The 23,212-nt window shown below is 34.3% G+C and overlaps 2 protein-coding genes across 2 annotated transcripts in view; both read left to right on the plus strand.

Moving 5' to 3' along the window:
• The window catches only part of LOC136825441 (sodium/mannose cotransporter SLC5A10-like), a 405,606-nt gene that overhangs the window by 81,989 nt on the left and 300,405 nt on the right, over nt 1-23,212 (plus strand). The window lies entirely within an intron of this gene.
• LOC136825191 (axoneme-associated protein mst101(2)-like) lies at nt 9,279-18,867 on the plus strand. The gene is made up of 3 exons (XM_067081217.1): nt 9,279-9,382; nt 14,945-15,003; nt 16,697-18,867. The coding sequence occupies exons 1-3, from the start codon at nt 9,279-9,281 to the stop codon at nt 18,865-18,867; spliced, it is 2,334 nt and encodes a 777-aa protein (XP_066937318.1).

Raw genomic sequence — 23,212 nt, forward strand, 5'->3', positions numbered from 1 at the left:
TATTGTCATTTATTAATCAAGAATTATTATACCTCAGTACTCCATTACAAAGCTCTCAAATAGCAGCAACGGGTTTGCATCAACAAAGAGCTGTGAAGAGGAGGACGTAGAAAGTAAAGTACTGGAGACTATTTGATGGCAAGATGTAAAGTCTAAATATATTATGTTGATTTTTTTCTCGATTTTCTTTATTATGCTAAACGTCTTCTGTGCACAGTTTAAGTAAAAAACACAAATTGCAAAATAATCCTGATATAAAAAATAGCTCTTTGTCTGATATAAAAAAATAGCGTAAACCATAATTTAATTTCTCGACTTATTCAAAATGATTCCCTGGTGAAGGAGTGATTAGTTGTATATATATATATAAATATATATATATATATATATATATATATATATATATATATATATATATATATATATGTGTGTGTGTGTGTGTGTATATATATGTATATATATATATATATATATATATATATATATATATATATATATATATATATATATATATATATATATATATATATATATATATATATATATATATATATATATATATATATATATATATATATATATAACAACAACAACAACTTAATTTCTCGACTTATTCATAATTGTTCCCAGGTGAAGAAAGGATTAGTTGTTATGATGGACGCTCCTCCCGGCTATTATTAAATCATTCCGAAACGGACATGCAAGCTTTTGATAAACAAACAATGATCCTCATCACTGATTAACAACACATCTTTATGCATATTAATAGCCCCATTATGGCCCCGATGTTCATTTATATTAGACAAGCGTCATCCGGAGCAAAGCGCGTCTGCGCATGCGCGTGGATTTATCCTAAAAAAATTTGTTGACGTTGGTTTGAAGTGGATTAAAGACTCTGCCACTCAGTCGGTCTGACGTAAATCCCATTTGGTGTTTGCCATCATTTTTCAGATTTAGTCCTTTTTTTATTTGTTATTTTTTATTTTCTTTATTTTTTTTTATCTGGGTCTGCGGTTTATCGAAGAGTGACTGATAGGTTATAGACTGTATTTGCAAACATACTGCAAAGGAAAGAAAACAAATTTTTTTATTTTGCATTTGATTTATTTTATATTTAATTTTTTTTTTTATTTTGCATTTGATTTATTTTATATTTAATTTTTTTTATTTTGCATTTGATTTTATATGTAATTTTTTTTTATTTTGCATTTGATTTTATATTTAATTTTTTATTTTGCGTTTGATTTTATATTTAATTCAGATTAGGCAGGGATTTTTTTTTCAGACCATACATACTGCTACGCTATTTTGTAAAGTGTTAAGAATAAAAATGTTCAAAGATCATTTCAAACGTCTTTGTAACTTGGGATTTTCCTGGTATTTTACGACTGTTGGTGTTCCTGCGGATGTAAGTGCATAGACGTGCATTATGTTTTAAAGAAGTGAAAATACACCTATTGTAAATTACAACCAAGATAGCGCCAAGAAACACTTCAGTTACTTAAGCAGTGCATGTGGCATGTACAATACACAATCACATGGACCTAACTGTCTTAGATTCTGCTCAAGCATATGTATATATGTATATATATATATATATATATATATATATATATATATATATATATATATATATATATATATATATATATATATATAAATATATATTCATATATATATATATATATATATATTAGAGCTTGTGCTATAGAGGACTGTAATACTACCAGAGGACTGTAATAATGTGGCAACATTCCGTTCAAATATGTAACGTTTTTATATAATATATATATATATATATATATATATATATATATATATATATATATATATATACACACACACACACAGTAAATATACTTTGTTGTACTTTTATTATTTATATCTCAAACCGTAACAATTTAACGCTTGTTTGAAGGAAATTCTGGTATATAAATAGTAAAAAAAAAATTACGTGCCAGAATAATCTTGTAATAGATAGAAACATGAAGAATTACTGGACTTTTATGCTGATAAAATCTTAGGGATGACTTGCACTTTTTACACCTCGATTGTTCGTATATGAGACGAAATGACGGATGAAGTATGTAGACAGTAATAAATGCATTGACTGTGATAATTTGTGTATTAGTAGTAACTTGCAAATCTACTCACATTGTCTATTCTCAAGTCCAGGATTCGAATGATCATAATTCTCTTATGGTTTTTCTTTGGGGGATTTTATCTATTTATTCATTTATCATCTTTTTATTTATCATTTCTATTTTCGCGCTGCAGTTTTTTTTTTATTAACAACCGCGACAGCTGTGGTCTATCTCTCTGACCACTAATTCTTTATCGAAAACGTAAAATGATAATTTATTACGTTTAATTATTTACCTCCATTTTTAAACGATATATATTTTTTCTCGTCCATCTTGCGGACTCCCTGTCTTTTTTTTTTTATTGATTCTCGTGTCATCGCCTCCACGTGTGTTCGTGCGTGCGCGCACGCACACAAAACCACTCGTAACTAGTTATCTCTTCAGCCAATCATCATGTGCAACTTGAGATTGGCTACTTGGCCGGTAACCGCTGTCTCTCTCTCTCTCTCTCTCTCTCTCTCTCCAGTCATCAAAACGTAATACAGTATTAGGACGATAGCCATCTGTTATCCATGGTAATTTGGAGTTACGATTTATCTTTTTTCTTATTTTTTATTTTATTTTTTATTTTTTATTTTATTTTATTTTGAGAATTCTACGGCCACCGGTATGTCGTCACTTTCCTTTAGGGCTTCGCCCAGCCTCCGATATAGTTTGATAAATGAAAGAATGTTGAAATAATTTTTTATTTCCAATTTCATAAATTGGTGAAAATACCTCATACGATAAATGAATATTTATATTAAAGTATGGAAATGAATTAAGGCAAAAATGAATAGACAAGGAAATGGATCATCAGTACAGTACCTGTGATATAGACTAATAAATAAAAGAATTTTAAAATAATTTTTTTTATTCATTTCACGAATACGTGAAAATATCTCATACGATCAATGAATATCTGTATTATAAAGTAAGGGATTGGATTGAGAGAAAAAAATAAACAAAGAAATAGCTGATCAGTATAATACCTCAGATATAGACTGATAAGTAAGAGAATGTTTAAACCTTATCATTATCATTTCGTAAATGCTTGAAAATACTTCATACGGTAAATGAATATTCATATTGAAGTAAGGAAATGAATTAAGGAAAAAAAGAATAAGCAAAGAAATTATTGATCAGTACAATACTTGTAACATAGACTGACAAATGAGATAATTTTGAAGTAATCTTTGTCTTTGTTAAATGAGTAAGTGAGAATAAATGAATGATTATAATAAATGAATGGTTATATAAAATTAAATAGATGGATTAAGGAAAAGATGAATAAACAAATTAGATGATGAGGGAACATCAGTAAAAAAAATTAGGGATATATAAAAAGCAAAATATTGGACTTTTAGGGCCTGTCCTGTGAGTTGAGTTTATTATATTAATTATTTTTTTTGTAATTAAATACTTATTTAATATTTTAAGATATTAAATTATAAGAACCTCTCCAAATTAATTAAATTAGGTATATTTTATTAAGTCAGTTATGCAGTTCACTTCCTTAATAATTGCATATACATGTTAATTATATTTAAACATTTTCTGCTTTAATTATAAATACAAATATTTAGATATTTTGCACTTGAATTATAAATACCAATATTTAGAGTATTTTATACTTTAATTACAAATACCAGTATTTAGAGTATTTTATATTTTGATTATAAATACCAATATTTAAAATATTTTATACTTTAATGATAAATATCAATATTTACATATTTTATACTTTAATTACAAATGCCAATATTTAGATATTTTACACTTTAATTATGAATACCAATATTTAAAGTATTTTATACTTTAATTATAAATAAAAATATTTAGAATATTTTATAACTTAATTATACCAGTATTTAAAATATTTTATACTTTAATGATATCAATATTTAGAATATTTTATATTTTAATTATAAATACCAATATTTAAAACATACTTTAATTATAAATGGCAATTTAGAATATTTGATACTTTAGTAATAAATATCAATATTTAGATATTTTATACTTTAATTATAAATACCTAATTTAAGATATTTTAAAGATACTATTTACTTTCATTATAAATACCAATATTTTGATATTTTATACTTTGATCATAAATACCAAATTAAAATTTTGTTATACTTTAATTATAAATACCAATATTTAGAACATTTTACACTTTAATTATAAATAACAGATTTAGAACATCTTATAATTCAATTATCAATACGAAATTTAAAACATTTTATACTTTAATCGTAAATACTAATGTTTAAAATATTTCATACTCTGATTATAAGCATCAATATTTAAATTACGGAGCACGGACAAACAAATAAAAAACCACATAATAGTAGGTGAATGACCTGATAAACAACTCCTCCTACGTAGGTAAGTCTGCCCCGTGAAGAAGCTCTGTCACGCTACTCTTAGCCTGCGAGAGATAAAAGATGGGGAATTGACATAAACAAACCCTCATTACCCAGAGGGGGGATTCACTGACCCATATCGCGGGTGGAACCGAGTCTTTATTTTATTGCGCTTTATTTCGTGACGCTGCAAGTAACGATTATTTCCTCCTCCTCCTCTTCCTCCTCCTCCTCTTCCTCCTCCTCCTCCTCCTCCTCCTCCTCCTCCTCCTCCTTCCTCCTCCTCCTCCTTCTTCTTCTTCTGCTCCTCCTCTTTTCTCCTCCTCCTTCTCCTCCTCCTCCTCCTTCTTCTTCTTCTTCTTCTTCCCCTCTTTTCTTCTCCTCCTCCTCCTCCTTCTTCTTCTTCTTCTTCTTCTTCTTCTTCTTGTTATTATTATTATTTATAAAATTCTTATAATTACAAGTCATTTAAATGGTGAAAAATCCACACTGATATAATTGTAAATATATTTTTAAAATATTTATTTACAATTACGTCACTGGATTTTTCCCCATTATTATTATTATTATTATTATTATTATTATTATTATTATTATTATTATTATTATTTTTGTTTTTTTGTTTTTTTGTTTTTGGTGTATCACAGTCACCCTATTCGACTGGGTAGTTTTTATAGTGTGGGGTTCCGGTTTGCATCCTGCCTCCATATTTCTCACTGTTTCTAGTAGCACACTCTTTCTGCATGAGTCCTGGAGCTACTTCGACATCTAGTTTTTCCAGATTCCTTTTCAGGTCTTGATAATTATCAATTTTTTCTCTTTCTTTCTCGTCTGTTCTGGTGTCCCATGGTATTGCCACATCAATGAGTGATACTTTCTTCTTGATTTTGTCAATCAACGTCACGTCTGGTCTACTGACACGTAACACCCTATCTGTTCTGATACCAAAGTCCCAGAGGATCTTTGCCTGATCGTTTTCTATCACTCCCTCAGGCTGGTGTTCGTACCACTTATTACTGCAAGCTAGCTGGTGCTTCTTGCACAGGCTCCAGTGGAGGGCTTTTGCTACTGAATCATGCCTCTTTTTGTACTGGTTCTGTGCAAGCGCCGGGCATTCGCTTGCTATGTGGTATATTATTATTATTATTATTATTATTATTATTATTATTATTATTATTATTATTATTATTTTTTTTTTAATTTTTTCTTTTGTTACCATTACCAACAATTTTATTTTAAATGTCCAGAATAGAAGATGTATAGGTAGAAATTAATAGTATTATGATCATCGGAGCTTATAAAAATTATTTTTTATGATAAAGTGGCGTTAAAACTTTAACTTGAATAGATTTTGATAATGTAGAAATGTCAAATCTTCAGCAAAGATTGCTTTGGAAATAGTTTCATTTAGAAAGTATTTGCTTATGTAGGTAAACACTTGGGCATAAAAAAACTACGGATTAAATATATAAATCTAAAAACGAATTCAAACCAAATCACCTGTGTTTATTTTTGGAGCCATTGAATTGCTTTGTATGTGTATGTATATATATTTCTTTGCTGATAAATTTTCAAATTGTTTCTTATTCTTGTATCTCATATTTCCATTCTAGTCTGTGAGATTTTTCATAGTAAACCGATGGACGTAATGAATAACGGTAATGCGCTCTCAAGATAAAGATCTATTGATTAATTTTTTCTTTTTTTACATTTATCTTACACTTTTCTAATTCTGTTTTTCAGTTGCACCTTAAATTTCCATTATAGTCTGCGAAATTATTCTTAGTGAACCGATGGACGTAATGAATAACGATAATGCGTCACAGGTTAATTTTCTATTTATTTTAATTTTTATTTATCCTAATTTTAATTTTAAAAATTATTAGTGAACCGATTAATGAATAACGGTAATGCGTCACAGATCTATTTATTGATTATTTTTAATTAAAAAAACATTTTTTACATTTATCCTACGCTTTTCTAATCCTGTTTTCCAGTTGTATTTCACATTGCCATTGTAGTTTGTGAAATTGTTCTTAGTGAACCGATGGGCGTAATGAATAACAGTAATGCGTCACAGATCTATTTATGGATTGATTCTAATTAAAATTTTGTTTACATTAATCCTACACTTTTCGAATTTTTCAATTGTATTTTTTGAGCGTAATTCACAGATGTATTTATTGATTAATTTTCAATATTTTTTAATTTTTACATTTTTATCCTACGCTTTTCTAATCCTGTTTTCCTGTTGTACCTCACATTGCCATTGTAGTTTGTAACGTTATTTGTAGTAAACCGACGGACGTAATGAATAACGCTAATGCGCTCTTAAGATAAAACGTCAGAACAGATCTGACTCCATCTGTCTTGCTCAGGACGAGGAGGAAGTCATTACAAACGAGGCGTGAAAATGCGTGTATCACCGAGCCGCCGCCACAGGAAATGGCGAGGCTTATATATCCTCCGTCGACCTCAAATAATAATAATTCTCCATTTCCAAATTTTTTCTTTATCCGTTTTTAAATTAGAGAAGCCGACGGGACTGGCAATTTGAGATTCAAGTGTAGCTCGGGGATAACGGATGGCGTAAATGGCGAGGCTTATAATCCTCTGTCGACCTCAAATATAATAATAATAATAATAATAATAATAATAATAATAATAATGATACTTCTGTTCAAATTTTTTCTTTACCCATTTTTTTTAAAAAAGAGAAGCCGACGGGACTGGCAATTTGAGGTTCATGAGTAGCCGGGAATAATGGATGACGTAGAGGACACGGAAGGGTAAACTGGGGCGTGACTCAGTAGTAAGTTTAAATGCTCGCTTCTTGGTAGAAGGGAGGTTGTATTTAATTCAAGAAAGGAAAATAAATCAATAGCAGTTTAATGAGAAATCCGCTTGAGAATTTCTTTGTAATGTAAAGGCCGATGGGGTGGGCAACCCTGTGTCTTTATCAAACCCAGCCCCAATAGGTTCCCCTTTATATATATATATATATATATATATATATATATATATATATATATATATATATATATATATATATATATATATATATATATATATATATATATATATATATATATATATATATATAATATATATATATTGTATATAATATTGTAAACCAGTTGATAAAGAAACAGTTGTCAAAGAAAGCATCTTCAGTATTATATACATACAATCATATATATATATATATATATATATATATATATATATATTGATAATTATATATATACATATATATGTATATATATACATGTATATGTGACCTTTGCCATCATTTGACCTGGTTATTGACTCATTTAGTGGTCGACTGTTGTGTCTCTACTGGGTTAAAAAGGGCGTGAGGCTAGCAACCTCATCCCAAAAATAACTTGCTGAGAACCCAAAAGTAACAACTCCTTGAGGCTCCCCTTAATTGTATGACAATTGATCTGTTTTCTGTACTATTCATATTTTCATGCTATCGATGTATATCCTTCTGGCATCGCTCTAAATCGCTTAATCTTCTTCCAAATAAAGATGAGACTTTTCAGCACCTTAGGCTGGCGGGACGGCCTACCCCAATACTCTAACAAAACCGAAGGTGTAACTTCTCTAGGCCTTGGTTCTAGACAGTGATGAAGCCCACAGCCGTAAAAAGGTCAGCCGCCGCCGGCCTCTTCGAGGGTGAAAGGTTATAAATCTCTGGCTGAAAGAAACCAGCTGGAATTCCGTCAGAAGTCACCAAACCGTGCAGTTCGAGGAATACTGGTTTCCGCAGATTAAGTGAGAAATGATTGATTGATTTTAACTTTCCTGGGGTCATTGTGCAATGAGGGAAGTTGGGGCGTGGCGAGTGTTGCGAGGCTTGTTGAAAGTGGGTTATTTTTTATCGTTTAATGAAATTTTATGAAATATATAGGCAAAGAATGATCAAGTATACTTTTGTATATCTTATATAGTCTATGAAAGAAGGGATATAGAAAGGCTCTGATTTTCCCTAGGTTAAAAGGAGTCGAAAGTAGGGTGTTTTATATAGTTATTTAAAGATTATTTATCAAAAAAAAAAGGCAAAGAATGGTCAGATCAATTTCTGGTATATCTTGTATAGTCTGTGAAAGCAGGGATTTCGTAAGGCTGTGATTTCCCTGAGGTTAAAAGGAGTCGAGTCGAGTCGGACTGCTTAGAGCCTTAGCTACTGCGAAGTTGTCGAATCGATTTTGGCGCTCCGAAGATTATCCCCTCCAGCCTGTGCCATCAAACTGCGGACGAAGGATCGGCACGAACGTCGTGCCGCGAACCCGATAATGATCGTGTCGGAAATACGAGGAATCCTCGGAGGAGGAGGAGGAGGAGGAAGAATTCGCAGACGTAGAAGAAGACATATCCTGCAATGCGTAAATCCACGCGTACTGTACAACACACTTGTCGGCATGCGGAGAAACAATCGATCGGGCGCCCCCTGCAAGCGCTTGCATGCGGTTTCCTTTTAGGGGGAACGGGAGGTGTGTGTGTGTGTGTTGTGTGTGTTGTGTTGACCGGAGGGGGTGGGGGAGGGGGAAGGATGGGGTAAGAGGGTTGGGGGGGAGGTGGAACGACCGCCAGTGGCGTTCCCCGGCATGAAACCCGAACGCACACTAGACAGAATGGATGAATCGCATGGATCATCTCGGGCAGAAGTCGTAATGATAAACCAAAGGGCTTTATTTGTATGCAGTCCATTGGTCACGGATGATGAGTGTTTTCCCATAGCCATAAAGCCGGAGCATCGGATCTATTTCTATCACGGAGTATGGCGGCGCGGACGATGATTGAGGGCGACCGTTTTGTCAATGGCTTCGGTATTCCCTCGCCGTGCAACAGTCATGGGGAAATCCCTTATTCAGCAGCAAGGGCGTGGGTGTGGACGCCGGCATTAATTATGATATAGTATCGACTTCACATCTATGGCGCTGTTACTAACATCTGCCCGTCACGTGCGGTTCCGTCGTTTGACGCACGTAACGTCGTGTGCGATGGGTCGCTCGTGTTTACAATCTGTTGGTACGATCTACCACACCAATGTAATTATCATTGCATTCTGTATTTCATTAGCATACACGAGGGTTTTTTTTCTGCTTAACTAGATACGTAATCTTTTTGATGTCATCAATATTTTCACTTGTTTTTTTTTTTGACACAGAAATGATAACTTAATCGTTTCATGACTTATGGAAAGAGAGATATTACTTTCTTGTCTCTCCTGGCAGGTAATACTTCTTTTTATGTACAAGAAAAAAAGTGATTATTTCTTCCTTTTCCTGTCGCGGACAATAGGTAATCAAAGGAAGTTCCAGATCATGTACGCTTCGTGTGTTTTGTAATTACAAGCAAGACTTATGCCATTTTGCAAGTTTCGTTATTGTCTGCATTTTCTTATTAGTTTTCTGAAAAGAATACTATCGTGCCGGCTTTGTCTGTCCGTCCGCACTTTTTCTGTCCGCCTGTCCGCCCTCAGATCTTAAAAACTACTGAGGCTAGAGGGCTGCAGATTTGTATGTTAATCATCCACTCTCCGTTCATCAAACATACCAAACTGCAGCCCTCTAGCCTCAGTAGTTTTCATTTTATTTAAGGTTAAAGTAACCATAATCGTGCGTCTGGCAACGCAACAACACAGGCCACCACGGCCGGCTGAGAGTTTCATGGGTCGCGTCTCATACAGCTCATAGATCTATTTTCTGTGGCCTTGATTATACGCTGTACAGAAAACTCGAGTGCGCCGAAGACACTTCGGCGCATTTATTACTTGTTATATATTTGTCGGCGATTTCACGTAATATGTGATATAAAGATAATAATAGGTTTTACTCTTAAATATTAACGTGGTATTTCTGCTGGCGGAAGTTGGCAACTAATTTTAGGGGGAATATGACAGGTGCATCCTCCACAATCAATATTGCAGATACATTATTTTGCGGATTATATTACAGACGGAGTTTTTTGCTTGTAATATTACAGTTGCAGTCCTCTGCTGGGAACATTAAAGATGCAGTCCTTCGCAGTCACTATTACAGTCGATTGTTCAGCGGATTATATTTAAGAGAGCCTTTTTCTGCTGATATTACAAATGCTGTCTTCTGTCCGTAGTATCACAGATGCAGACCTCTGCTTGGAATATTACAGATGCAGTCCTTTTCAGTTAATAATAAAGTTGCAGTGTTTAGTATATTTAATTACAGAAGCAGTCCTCTGCAGGCAATATTAGTGTCGTAATTTGCTGTATGCAATATTACAGATACAACGTTCACCTATCATTATTACAGCTGAACTGTTTTGAGTTACATTAAGGATGAAGTCTTCTGCTGGAAACATTACAGTTGAAGTCCTCTGCGAGGAATACTATCAACATAATCTTTTGCATGCAATATTACGGATGCAATGGTTCATTAGTAATAGTACAGTTGCTGTGTTCCAATTGATAACAGTACAAATGCATCGTTTTGCTGGCATTGAAGCAGATGCAGACCTCTGGGGACAATATTACAAAAAAATCATCATTTGCTGGTATAATGCGGATCAGGTCTCCTCTTCCGGGACACTGCAGATGATGTCCTCCTCTGCAGAGAATACTGAAGTTGCTGTCATTTGAATATTACAGATGCAGTCATCATTACTGGTACAGTCATTTGGTGGAAATACCACCGATGTATTCTTCTGCAGACAAAATTACAGATACAATCTTTGCCAACAATGTTATAGACGTAATCATTTGCCGTACGGTTATGTAGCGTGACTATAGTGATCTTTCAGATATGACAATGAAAATGCCGTTCCCTACATTGAAACGATTTGACTGATATTTTAAAGAAGGCTTTTTAGTTTTTTATTTATCTCTTATTTTCTCCTTCTCTCGCATCATCGGTACTAAACATTTTTGTTATCACATTCTTCGTCGTGTTGAAAATTGATCGTGTTATATACGTATGAATATCTTTGTGCTTATATGTAAGTAAGTATACATACATAATACATAACATAATACATACATATATATATATATGTCTATATATATATATATATATATATATATATATATATATATATATATATATATATATATATATATCTATATATATATATATATATATATATATATATATATATATATATATATATATATATATATACATATATACACACATATCAATTTTAAACATACATACATAAGACACATATCAGTTTTAAACACGACGAAGAATGCGATAACAAAAATGTTTAGCACCGATGATGCGGGAGAATGAGAAAATAAGAGATAAATCAAACATAAAATGTCTTCTTTAAGTTATATATATATATATATATATATATATATATATATATATATATATATATATATATATATATATATATATATACATATATATATATATATATATAGTATCTCGTATGTCATATCTGTGTTGTTATTTGTATAAGTCTTATGTGTACATGATTACATGCACGAATTCATATATGTACGTATTTATACACGAACACACGTGCATGTCCCTATATGTGACTACATGTAATGTATGTATGTGCCAGATTCTATTCGGTTGTATTTCCCTGTTACCGTTTAAGCTTTTGCTTACCGCTGGAAGAGCGGGTCAGCTTTAAGTTTCTAACCCGATGCAATTAGGCCTAAAAGCTGTAAACCTGGAAAAAAAGAAAGAGGAAAAAAAAGGGGGGAATTTCAAATGTGTCAAGTTATTTGATTTCCACATCTAAATGGGAGATCTCCTGTCAGCTATTAGCTCAGCGAAGGTTAAAAGTGCCACTGCCTGCCACAGCGGATTTTATCAATTTTCGTAATAAGTGAGAGCATTTGTTTGATGATTGATTCCATTTAAGTAACCTGATATATATATACATACAGATGGAGAGACACAATTAACAGGGACATGATTTCATTTACTTTAATAATAAAACAGCGACCCCATATAAAGATGTGTGTGTATATATATATACATATATATATATATATATATATATATATATATATATATATATATATATATATATATATATATATATATATATATATATATATATATATACATATATATATATATATATATATATATATATATATATATATATATATATATATATATATACATAAACTCAGTCCATTTTTATAATGTAAAGGAAATGCACCCTCCTGGTTTGTACTGATAACCGTACTGATGGTAGCGCTAACGATAAAAACTAGAATGAGGTGAAATAAAACAGATGATTTTGAATTAAATTCCTCCATTAGTTAGACTATGAGATTTATTTAGTAGTCAGTATAAGAGATAAACAATATTCCAGATGAAATCATTCATCCATTTCATCTAATATTCAGAAGTGAAGATTATAAATATCAAAAATGATAACAGAAGTAAAAACGTCACGTGGTGCGTTGTCAAGATCCTTGTGATAGCATCTGATAAATCAAATTTCTTATATTTATGTGAGATATGTTAATACATGAACGATTGACGTAGGATTTCAGATGATCGCTGATTAGTGTACGTTAAATTTTATCTGAGGACATGTGATACCTACTGTAAGGTTCCAGTGCATGATACTGAAAGTGTGATTTCCTTGGTAGCAGGTTAAGAATGAAATATCTTCCATACTGGAACAAATATTCAAAGAAAAGCATCAAAGGCTTCAGATACCCTTTCATTGATGTTGCTTCTCTATACAACGCATCATGCATCTCTCTGTGTTTGTTTTGAAAATCACTGTTATACGTTTTCTTGTCTTATTTGCGTATATATTGCAGTCCTCTCCCTGGATTCAGTATTCCTCTGCGTCTGCTATTTCAGCAAATGGAAATAAGATTAAGTATATGCTCTATTCGGTTGGCAGCTTATGGAAGTCCATAAGTATATCTTAGTTTAACCAGACCACTGAGCTGATTAACAGCTCTCCTAGGGCTGGCCCGAAGGATTAGATTTATTTTACGTGGCTAAGAGCCAACTGGTTACCTAGCAACGGGACCTACAGCTTATTGCGGGATCCGAACCACATTATGACGAGAAATGAATTTCTATCACCAGAAATAAATTCCTCTAATTCTTCACTAGGCTTTCTGTTCCCTTAGGGTAAGAACTCACGCTGGTGTAAATCGGGCTTAATGTAAACTACAGCCCTCAACCAAGAACGTTTGCAGGCACCTAAATATCTGGAATTGAATGCAAAATTTAGAAAATTGACCTGTCCCATCTTCTAATTTTCCCGTTTTATTTTTCATTTAATATATGTAATTGTAATATCCCCAGTGTCTTCTTAATTTCTCGAATTCTTCGCACTTTTTAGATACGCTTGTCACTACAAAGCCTGAGATCCAAGTGCAAGAATATGAAGAAATTCTGACTTACGTAGCAGGATTCGAACCTATATGCTGAGTATCGGAAAGATATCATGTTAATCTTCTCGGTCAAAATTTCTTCATATTCCTGCATTTGGATCTTAGGCTTTGCAGCGACAAACGTACCTAAGATTAGTGAAGAATTCGAGAAGTTACAAGGGTATTATGGTTATTATAATAACATACGTACCTGGTAAACAGTGACCAGTAGATTCTTTTATATAGTTTTTTCTTTAATTCTCTCCTTTTCCCCTAATGAGTTGCTTTGTCTGTTTTTCCAACTAGCGTTGCAGTTTAGCCAGCAGTAATAACGATAATATTCACAGTTGATGACAACATAGGACAGAGTTTCTGAGGATGTGGGAAATGACATCTGAGAAACGGTCTTCCAAGAAACGGGTACCTGATAAAGAGGTTTCTGATGAGCTCAGTAAAGGTGTGTCTGAAGGTCGGAGGAAAAGGTGTCTGGTTGAAAGGTGCCCAAGAAAAGTTGGACAGTGGATGTGGTATTACAGGATTTGCATCATAGGAGATAAGGGTGGTAACTCGCATTCACTAATTAGTTATATTTTCGTAAGTACCCCTTCTCTCTCTCTCTCTCTCTCTCTCTCTCTCTCTCTCTCTCTCTCTCTCTAGATAGATAGATAGATAGATAGATAGATAGATAGGTAGGTAGGTAGGTAGATAGATAGATAGATAGATAGATAGATAAATAGATAGATTAGATTTCCAAGGCCGACCTTAGAACAAGAATAGTGGAGACTACATCAGATGAATTATAGATTGATTCCTGGGTCTTGGCCAAAGATCTTAGGAAGTTTTTATTGCATCATCTTAACTCGTTCAAGCACACGGGAGGATATGGGAAAGCACACGGAGGAATATCTATGGGAAACCATGAAAATAATAATAAAAAAATTAATTGAGGCGAATGCAGACAAAATCAAAAGGTTCAATAAACGAAAAGGCCCAGAGATAACTGCGAATCGAAGAGGTCTTTAATGACATAATTAGACACTTAATGTAAAGAACTACCATTGTTGGTCGCTAAGACGATGAGGGTTAATTGTTCTTAGGAAGAAGAAGAAGAAGAAGAAGAAGAAGAAGAAGAAGAAGAAGAAAGGCCATATAATCCGTAAGAGGCCGCCCAGGCTGGCACCTGATCTTTAAGAAATTCCTCGAGCCTCGCAGCTTCCTGAGACGTGCGCCAATAAAGAATCTCCTACGGCTAATAAAGGAAAAACAGGATCACGCTTGGGGTATCCTACGCGCCGAGGAGGAATGACGAATCCGTCGGGAATATTTGCTGATTAAACGCAATCATCCAAATTTCTCCCTAGACCTAACTGCACTACCACGTGTCTTAAGAGGGAGTACGTGGCCTGTGGCTGGCTTGGGCGTCGGCTTTTGCGCGAGTATAGAAGGGTACGTTCTTTATGTTATTGTTTTCCTTTTCCCACATTTCGTATCTCCCAGGCAAAGCGACGACGCATCAATACCTGAATGAAAGGGCGGCTGCGGCTCTCGTTGTTGTCGTCGTCGTCTTCCTTGTTGTTATCGAGGCTGACGTGAGGCCGCTTAAAGGTGCACTCCCCTTGCTCTCTCTCTCTCTCTCTCTCTCTCTCTCTCTCTCTCTCTCTCTCTCTCTCTCTCTCTCTCTCTTTCCAGGCTCACAGCCATAGTAGTTGTTAGAATGGCTGTGTGAGAGGAGATTAGGGGCGTCTCTCTCTCTCTCTCTCTCTCTCTCTCTCTCTCTCTCTCTCTCTCTCTCTTTACAGGCAGATATTTTTAGACATTGCGTTTTGTCGCCTCTGCATTTACAGGAAACATTACAGCGAGGCTCATTTTGATTTAAGGCTTCAGGGTAAACACTAACGACGACGGGGTAAGTCGGGGGCGGGGTGCCGGGGAGGGAGGGGAACACCTGGCAAAAAATGCCTTTTATTTTTGAGATGAATCAAGTCATAATTTTGCGTAATTCGATTCGGAAATGTAATTACGCTTTTCCACTCGGATTATAAGGAAATAAGAGTAAAATGGGAGACGCGCTCCCTCGCTCTTATCCCACGCTGCTGCGCATCACTTCACAGAAAAATGATAACAGAGAGAAAAAAAAAAGTTGTTATTACTATGACTGTGTTTTCTGCGTCTCTCGCTCTCCCTCACTCTCAGCCGTCTTGTAAATTGTTCTAATTTTCTCAGTACTTATTCATATTTTTTTTTTTATGTATTATTGGCGGTCTGCATTTCTCAGAGTACGTTGCATTCTCCTGAAGGGTTCGCGTTTAGAAAACCAGGTTCAAAGAAGCATGAAATGACTCGTGCATCGCATTTCTTCTTATATTTATACTTTAAAATTCAAGTCTTTGTAAAATGGGAAAGATGAAAGTGATTGTTAGCAACATTAACTTGATGAAGCCAGGTAGAGGGAGCACATGAATGTTATTAAGGATGGTGAGAAATGAAAGTGACTGATCTGTACTGTAGCATTGTATTAGGAAGTAAACGTTACTGATGATGGTAGTATTTGTGGGGAGGATTAGCAGGATGGGAGAAGGATCTGTGTAAAAGAGTTAGCAGTAATGTAGAAGGAACTGTATGGAAGTGTCAGCAGGAAAAAGGTCAGCGAGTAGGTAGAATGAGAGCTGCAAAAAAGATTAGCAAGTAGGCAGAAGGAGCTCGGCAAAATGATTAACAAGGAAGTAGGAATTCTGCAAAAAGGTATGCAGGAGGGTAAGAACACTGCGAAAGGGTCAGCAAGAATATAGGAGGAGCTCTAGCAAAAGGGTGAGAAGTGAGGAAAAAGTGTCTCTTGTGAAATGGATTAGGTGGAAGGAAGGAAGAGCTCTGCAAAAGGGTTATCAGGAAGGAAAAACCTCAGCCAAATGGTTATCAGAAAGGAAGATGCTCTGCTAAAGGGTTATCAGGAAGGAAGACACTCTGCCAAAGGGTTATCAGGAAGGAAGACACTCTGCCAAAGGGTTATCAGGAAGGAAGACGCTCTGCCAAAGGGTTATCAGGAAGACGCTCTGCCAAAGGGTTATCAGGAAGGAAGACGCTCTGCCAAAGGGTTATCAGGAAGGAAGAAGCTCTGCCAAAGGGTTATCAGGAAGGAAGATGCTCTGCCAAAGGGTTATCAGGAAGGAAGACGCTCTGCCAAAGGGTTATCAGGAAGGAAGAAGCTCAGCAAAAGGGTTATATCAGTAAGGGAGACGCTCAGCAAAAGGGTTATCAGGAAGGAAGAAGCTCAGCCAAAGGGTTATCAGGAAGGAAGAAGCTCAGCCAAAGGGTTATCAGGAAGGAAGACGCTCGGCAAAAGAGTTACCAAGAAGGAAGACTCTCAGTGAAAGGGTTATCAGGAAGAAAGACGCTCATCGAACGGGTTATCAGGAAGGAAGACGCAAAGGGTTATCAGGAAGGAAGACACTGGGTTACCAAGAAGGAAGACGCTTTATCAGGAAGGAAGAAGCTCAGCCAAAGGGTTATCAGGAAGGAAGAAGCTCAGCCAAAGGGTTATCAGGGAGGAAGACACTCGGCAAAAGAGTTACCAAGAAGGAAGACGCTCAGCGAAAGGGTTATCAGGAAGGAAGACGCTCATCGAACGGGTTATCAGGAAGGAAGACGCTCAGCGAAAGGGTTATCAGGAAGGAAGACGCTCAGCGAAAGGGTTACCAAGAAGGAAGACCCTCAGCAAAAGGGTTATCAGGAAGGAAGACGCTCATCGAAAGGGTTATCAGGAAGGAAGACACTCAGGAAGGAAGACACTGCCAACTGGTTACCAAGAAGGAAGACACTCAGCAAAATGGTTATCAGGAAGGAAGACACTCATCAAATGGTTATCAGGAAGGAAGAGACACTTATCAGGAAGGAAGACGCTGCCAAGAAGGTTATCAGGAAGGAAGAAGCTCAGCCAAAGGGTTATCAGGAAGGAAGAAGCTCAGCCAAAGGGTTATCAGGAAGGGACATCAAAAGAGTTAGAAGGAAGACGCTCAGCCAAATGGTTATCAGGAAGGAAGGAAGACACTGCTGCCAAATGGTTATCAGGAAGGAAGACGCTCAGCGAAAGGGTTGCCAAAAGGAAGACGCTCAGCAAAAGGGTTATCAGGAAGGAAGACGCTCATCGAACAGGTTATCAGGAAGGAAGACGCCGCGAACGAGCCAGGAAGGCAGACGCTCGGGAAAGGTTTATCAGGAAGGAAGAAGCTCAGCAAAGAAGGAAGACGCTCAGCAAAAGGGTTTTCAGGAAGGAAGACGCTCATCGAACGGGTTATCAGGAAGGAAGACGCTCGGCGAAAGGGTTATCAGGAAGGAAGACGCACTGCAAAATGTTATCAGGAAGGAAGATGCTCGGCGAAAGGGTTATCAGGAAGGAGGACGCTCGGCGAAAGGGTTACCAAGAAGGAAGACGCTCAGCGAAAGGGTTATCAGGAAGGAAGACGCTCAGCGAAAGGGTTATCAGGAAGGAAGACGCTCAGCGAAAGGGTTATCAGGAAGGAAGACGCTCGGCGAAAGGGTTATCAGGAAGGAAGACGCTCAGCGAAAGGGTTATCAGGAAGGAAGACGCTCGGCGAAAGGGTTATCAGGAAGGAAGACGGTTATCAGGAAGGAAGACGGCTCAGCGAAAGGGTTATCAGGAAGGAAGACGCCGGCGAAGGGTTATAAGGAAGGAAGACGCTCAGCGAAAGGGTTATCAGGAAGGAAGGGTTATCAGGAAGGAAGACGCTCGGCAAAATGTTATCAGGAAGGAAGACGCCGCTTGGTTATCAGGAAGGAAGACGCTCGCAAAATGTTATCAGGAAGGAAGGGTTATCAAGGATCAGGAAGGAAGACGCTCGGCAAAAGGGTTACCAAGAAGGAAGATGCTCAGCGAAAGGGTTATCAGGAAGGAAGACGCTCGGCGAAAGGGTTATCAGGAAGGAAGACGCTCGGCAAAATGTTATCAGGAAGGAAGACGCTCGGCGAAATTGTTAGCATGAAAGTGGCAGGAGCTTTGCAATAGGGTTAGCAGAAATGTAGAAGGGCCGCTTGGAAAAGGTTAATAAATAGGTAGAAAGAGCTCTGTGACAAGGTAGCAGGGAAGTAAAAGGATCTCAGACAGTGGCTAAGAGGAAGATAGGAGGAAGTAAAAGGATCTCAGAGGAAGGGTCTAAGAGGTAGATAGGAGTTCTGGAAAAGAGTTAGCAGGCAGACGGAAGGATTTATTGAAAAAAAGGTTAAATGAGACAAGACCTTTTCTAGGGGTGGAAAAATTAATAGGGTTTTTGCAGTGATATGACGATATTGTGATATATATAAATATATTAATATAGAGGAAGGCTGTTCAGTATGTAGGGGAATCAGGTGGTTACTTGAAAAGAATTGAATGGAAAAGAATGGTTTTGTATGAAGAAGTATGGGACTCAGGAGTCACACACGCGCACACTCATATATATATATATATATATATATATATATATATATATATATATATATATATATATATATATATATATATATATATATATATATATATATATATATATATATATATATATATATATATATATATATATATTATATATATGTTTATATAAAGTACGTACTTTGATGCAGTATAGTAATTTAACATTATATTGAGGTTAATGATAATATTTGTCTGATGCATTTTGATACAGAGAATGAGTATGATTTAGGAATAGTACTGCTCTTGGTAATCAGATTGGTCCGGCTTAATAATGCAGCTGATGGAATTTGTCTAATATAAATTGATATAGACAGGGAAATGATCTGTGCACAATAATGCGGCTGAGGATCAGAGACGTCCAATACAAACGAACATAAGTACTAAAGATTTTGGTAATTACCGATTAATTGAAGTTTTTCTCCAACTCGTTTATTTTAAATGAATATAATGATTGTACATCATGTAACCATTGTTAATCAACTGCTATTCGAGTTCTTTTAATTCAAAGATAAATCATGGTCATATATACTGTATATATATATTGTATATATGTATGTATTATGTATATATATACATATATATATGTATGTATATATATGTATATATATATATATATATATATATATATATATATATATATATATATATATATATATATATATATATATATATATATATATATATATATATATATATATATATATGTGTAAAGACCAACCACGATAAATCTGTAATTCAAAAGCTGAGCAGGTAGTTAGAAATGTTCTCTCTCTCTCTCTCTCTCTCTCTCTCTCTCTCCTGCCTAAAATTTTTTATGTTTTTAATTCAAGCAAAGTTAAAATCAAATTACTCCACGGCGGTTAAGATAATTTTGATTTAAACAGACTTATTTTGGACGATCTTGGCTTTCAATTGCACTGCAATGACTAAATGACTTTTGTTGCATAAAATCATTGATATTGGATGACTTTTGATTTGAGTTTCATTTAAGTGATAAATTATTACGTCAGTGCGAACTGTGTTTACATTAGACGAACTTGAGTAAACAAACTTGAATAGCATCTGCATTACACTGCCTACATCATGAAATATTACTGTATCCAAAGTTGAAAGAATGCGTAAAACTTCAATAATTCCTCAAATGTTCAGTCCGTATGTTCGTTTGTATTAGGCGTAACTGATTATCTGGTGTGTTATTATGACCAAATCATCTTCACTGTTTATGTCAACGAATGGTGGACGAATTCCATCAACTGCATCATTAAGCCGAACCAGTTTTATTATCAAGAGCACTACTAAGCCTAAATTATTTTCATTGCTTTTATCAAAATGTATCAGACGAATTTTATCAACAACCTCAATATAATGTTTAAATTACTAAATTGCATGCATAAAAATACCTAGTATATATTATATATATTATATACATACATACATGTGTGTATATATATATATATATATATATATATATATATATATATATATATATATATATATATATATATATGTATATATGTATATATATATATATATATATATATATATATATATATATATATATATATGTATATATATATATATATATATATATATATATATATATATATATATATATATATATATATATATATGTATATATATATATATATGTATATATATATATATATATATATATATATATATATATATATATATATATACATACACACATACATACAGCCTCCTCTGTTCTAGAAGTAAATGACTGTAGAATAATTTAGGCATTATATAATGGAGCTGATCAAATGCGTCTTATATTTGGGTTGATATTACCAAAGTAAACAGATTTGTATGATGCTGATAGGAAAAGGGACTGGAAATTAAGTGAGGCATTATATATATGTGTATGTATGTACATATATATATATATATATATATATATATATATATATATATATATATATATATATATATATATATATATGTATATATATATATATATATATATATATATATATATATATATATATATATATATATATATATATATTTATAATTGTAATAGCCACAATGCCCTCTTAACTTCTCGAATTCTTCGCGCTTTTTTTGGATATGCTTGTCACTACAAAGCCGTAAGATCCAAGTGCAAGAAATTGAAGTGGCTGTGATGTCTGGTCGCGGGAAACGAACCCGTGTCACCATAATCACAAGGAGGTCACGTTGCCGACCTGACCACAAGGATAAAAGTCCATTACCACTCGTACATATATATACCTGTCGTTTTCAGATACATTTATTAGAGCTGGAATAGACCCATCCACACCATCGCAGCCAAGTGGGCAATCGTTTTTATTGCTTTTTAGGCTGAAATATATATGTAGAATCTACAGGTCACTTTTACCAGATACATACGTAATTGTAATTGTGGCTATTACAATTACATATGTATCTGGTGAAAGTGAAATGAGTGACTAGTATATTCTATATATATATATATAATATATATATATATATATATATATATATATATATATATATATATATATATATATATATATATATATATATGTGTGTGTGTATGTGTGTGTATGTATGTATGTATACATACATACATACATACATACATACACATACATACATACACACACACACACACACACACACACATATATATATATATATATATATATATATATATATATATATATATATATATATATATATATATAACGAATGTGATTACCAGCCCTATCAACATGCCTAACATAGAATGAATTTGGTCAGCTGCATTATAATGCCTACGAACTTATATTACAGTCATTTATTTGTAGAACGGAGAGAAGGGAGTAGGAGAGACGAGGAGCGGAACAGTAGGAGTGGTGGTTCGTCTCTTCTACTTTTAGGTCGGCCATACGGGCTCTGAGAGCCTTAAAGGGGGGGACTCTGTAAGATGGAGATGATTGGGCAGATCTCCCCCCTCCCCATCCCCCCTTTTACATTTCCATAGTAAATGGACGCCTGTTGTGTGTGTGTGTGTGTTGGTGTGTCTGTCCTTTCTCTCGACAATTCATTATTTCGATCATTTCCTGCGCTTTGGATGGAGGTGTATCGAATTAGGATTGTGGCGTTATTACGGTCCTTGTTCCGGAGAATTTCGGTAATCCCACTTGCGATAAGATCCGGGTTTTAATTCGAGGCGCTGATGATGTAATTACATAGTGACTTGCCATTGGCATTCATCTTCCCTCTGTCGACGTATGTAAGGATTTAGGTAATAAGTTATCCTGTCAACTGTTGTGGGTCGTAGCCGGGGATGAAGAAGGGTTTGGGTTAGCAGGTCACTTAATCCCACCCTTAAGGAGTGCATCTGCATATATATATATATATATATATATATATATATATATATATATATATAATGTATGTGTATATATATATATATATATATATATATATATATATATATATATATATATATATATATATATATATATATATATATATATATATATATATATATATATATATATATATATGACAGCTTGTTACTGATTTTGCACATATTTTTGTACTTATAAATATTAAGCCACAAATAGTACACTAATGTGAAATTCACTACAACTCAGGAATAACTTAACGCGAGTTATATATAAAAGTGCACCTACCTTGAGCAGGAGTCGAACCCACGCCTTCCACGTCAAGTACATTGAAGACAGTGACATAATGCGCTAAGTCTCATAGAAGACAATTGTATATAATTAACCAGTACCCTTTACAAAATCCTTACATCTTGACGTGTGAGCAAAACATAAATTGAATCTCAAAACCGAATAGAATTCTTTTATTGTATTTTAAGGAAATCCAAAAAACCTTCTTTTGGGTCGTTGTTGTTTAAGATTAAGCCAGCCTTGTGCTGGCACGG

Source organism: Macrobrachium rosenbergii, chromosome 37 (genome assembly GCF_040412425.1).
Source record: "Macrobrachium rosenbergii isolate ZJJX-2024 chromosome 37, ASM4041242v1, whole genome shotgun sequence".
In the NCBI taxonomy this organism is placed as follows: domain Eukaryota; kingdom Metazoa; phylum Arthropoda; class Malacostraca; order Decapoda; family Palaemonidae; genus Macrobrachium; species Macrobrachium rosenbergii.

What these genes read in the sequence shown, in the direction of transcription:
- LOC136825191 (XM_067081217.1), top strand. Translation starts at nt 9,279, where the DNA reads ATGGCGGCGCGGACGATGATTGAGGGCGACCGTTTTGTCAATGGCTTC. An exon ending in CCTTATTCAGCAGCAAGGGC is followed by an intron (nt 9,383 to 14,944) that starts GTGGGTGTGGAC and finishes AATTGTTCTTAG; the next exon opens with GAAGAAGAAGAAGAAGAAGA. An exon ending in GAAGAAAGGCCATATAATCC is followed by an intron (nt 15,004 to 16,696) that starts GTAAGAGGCCGC and finishes GAAATGGATTAG; the next exon opens with GTGGAAGGAAGGAAGAGCTC.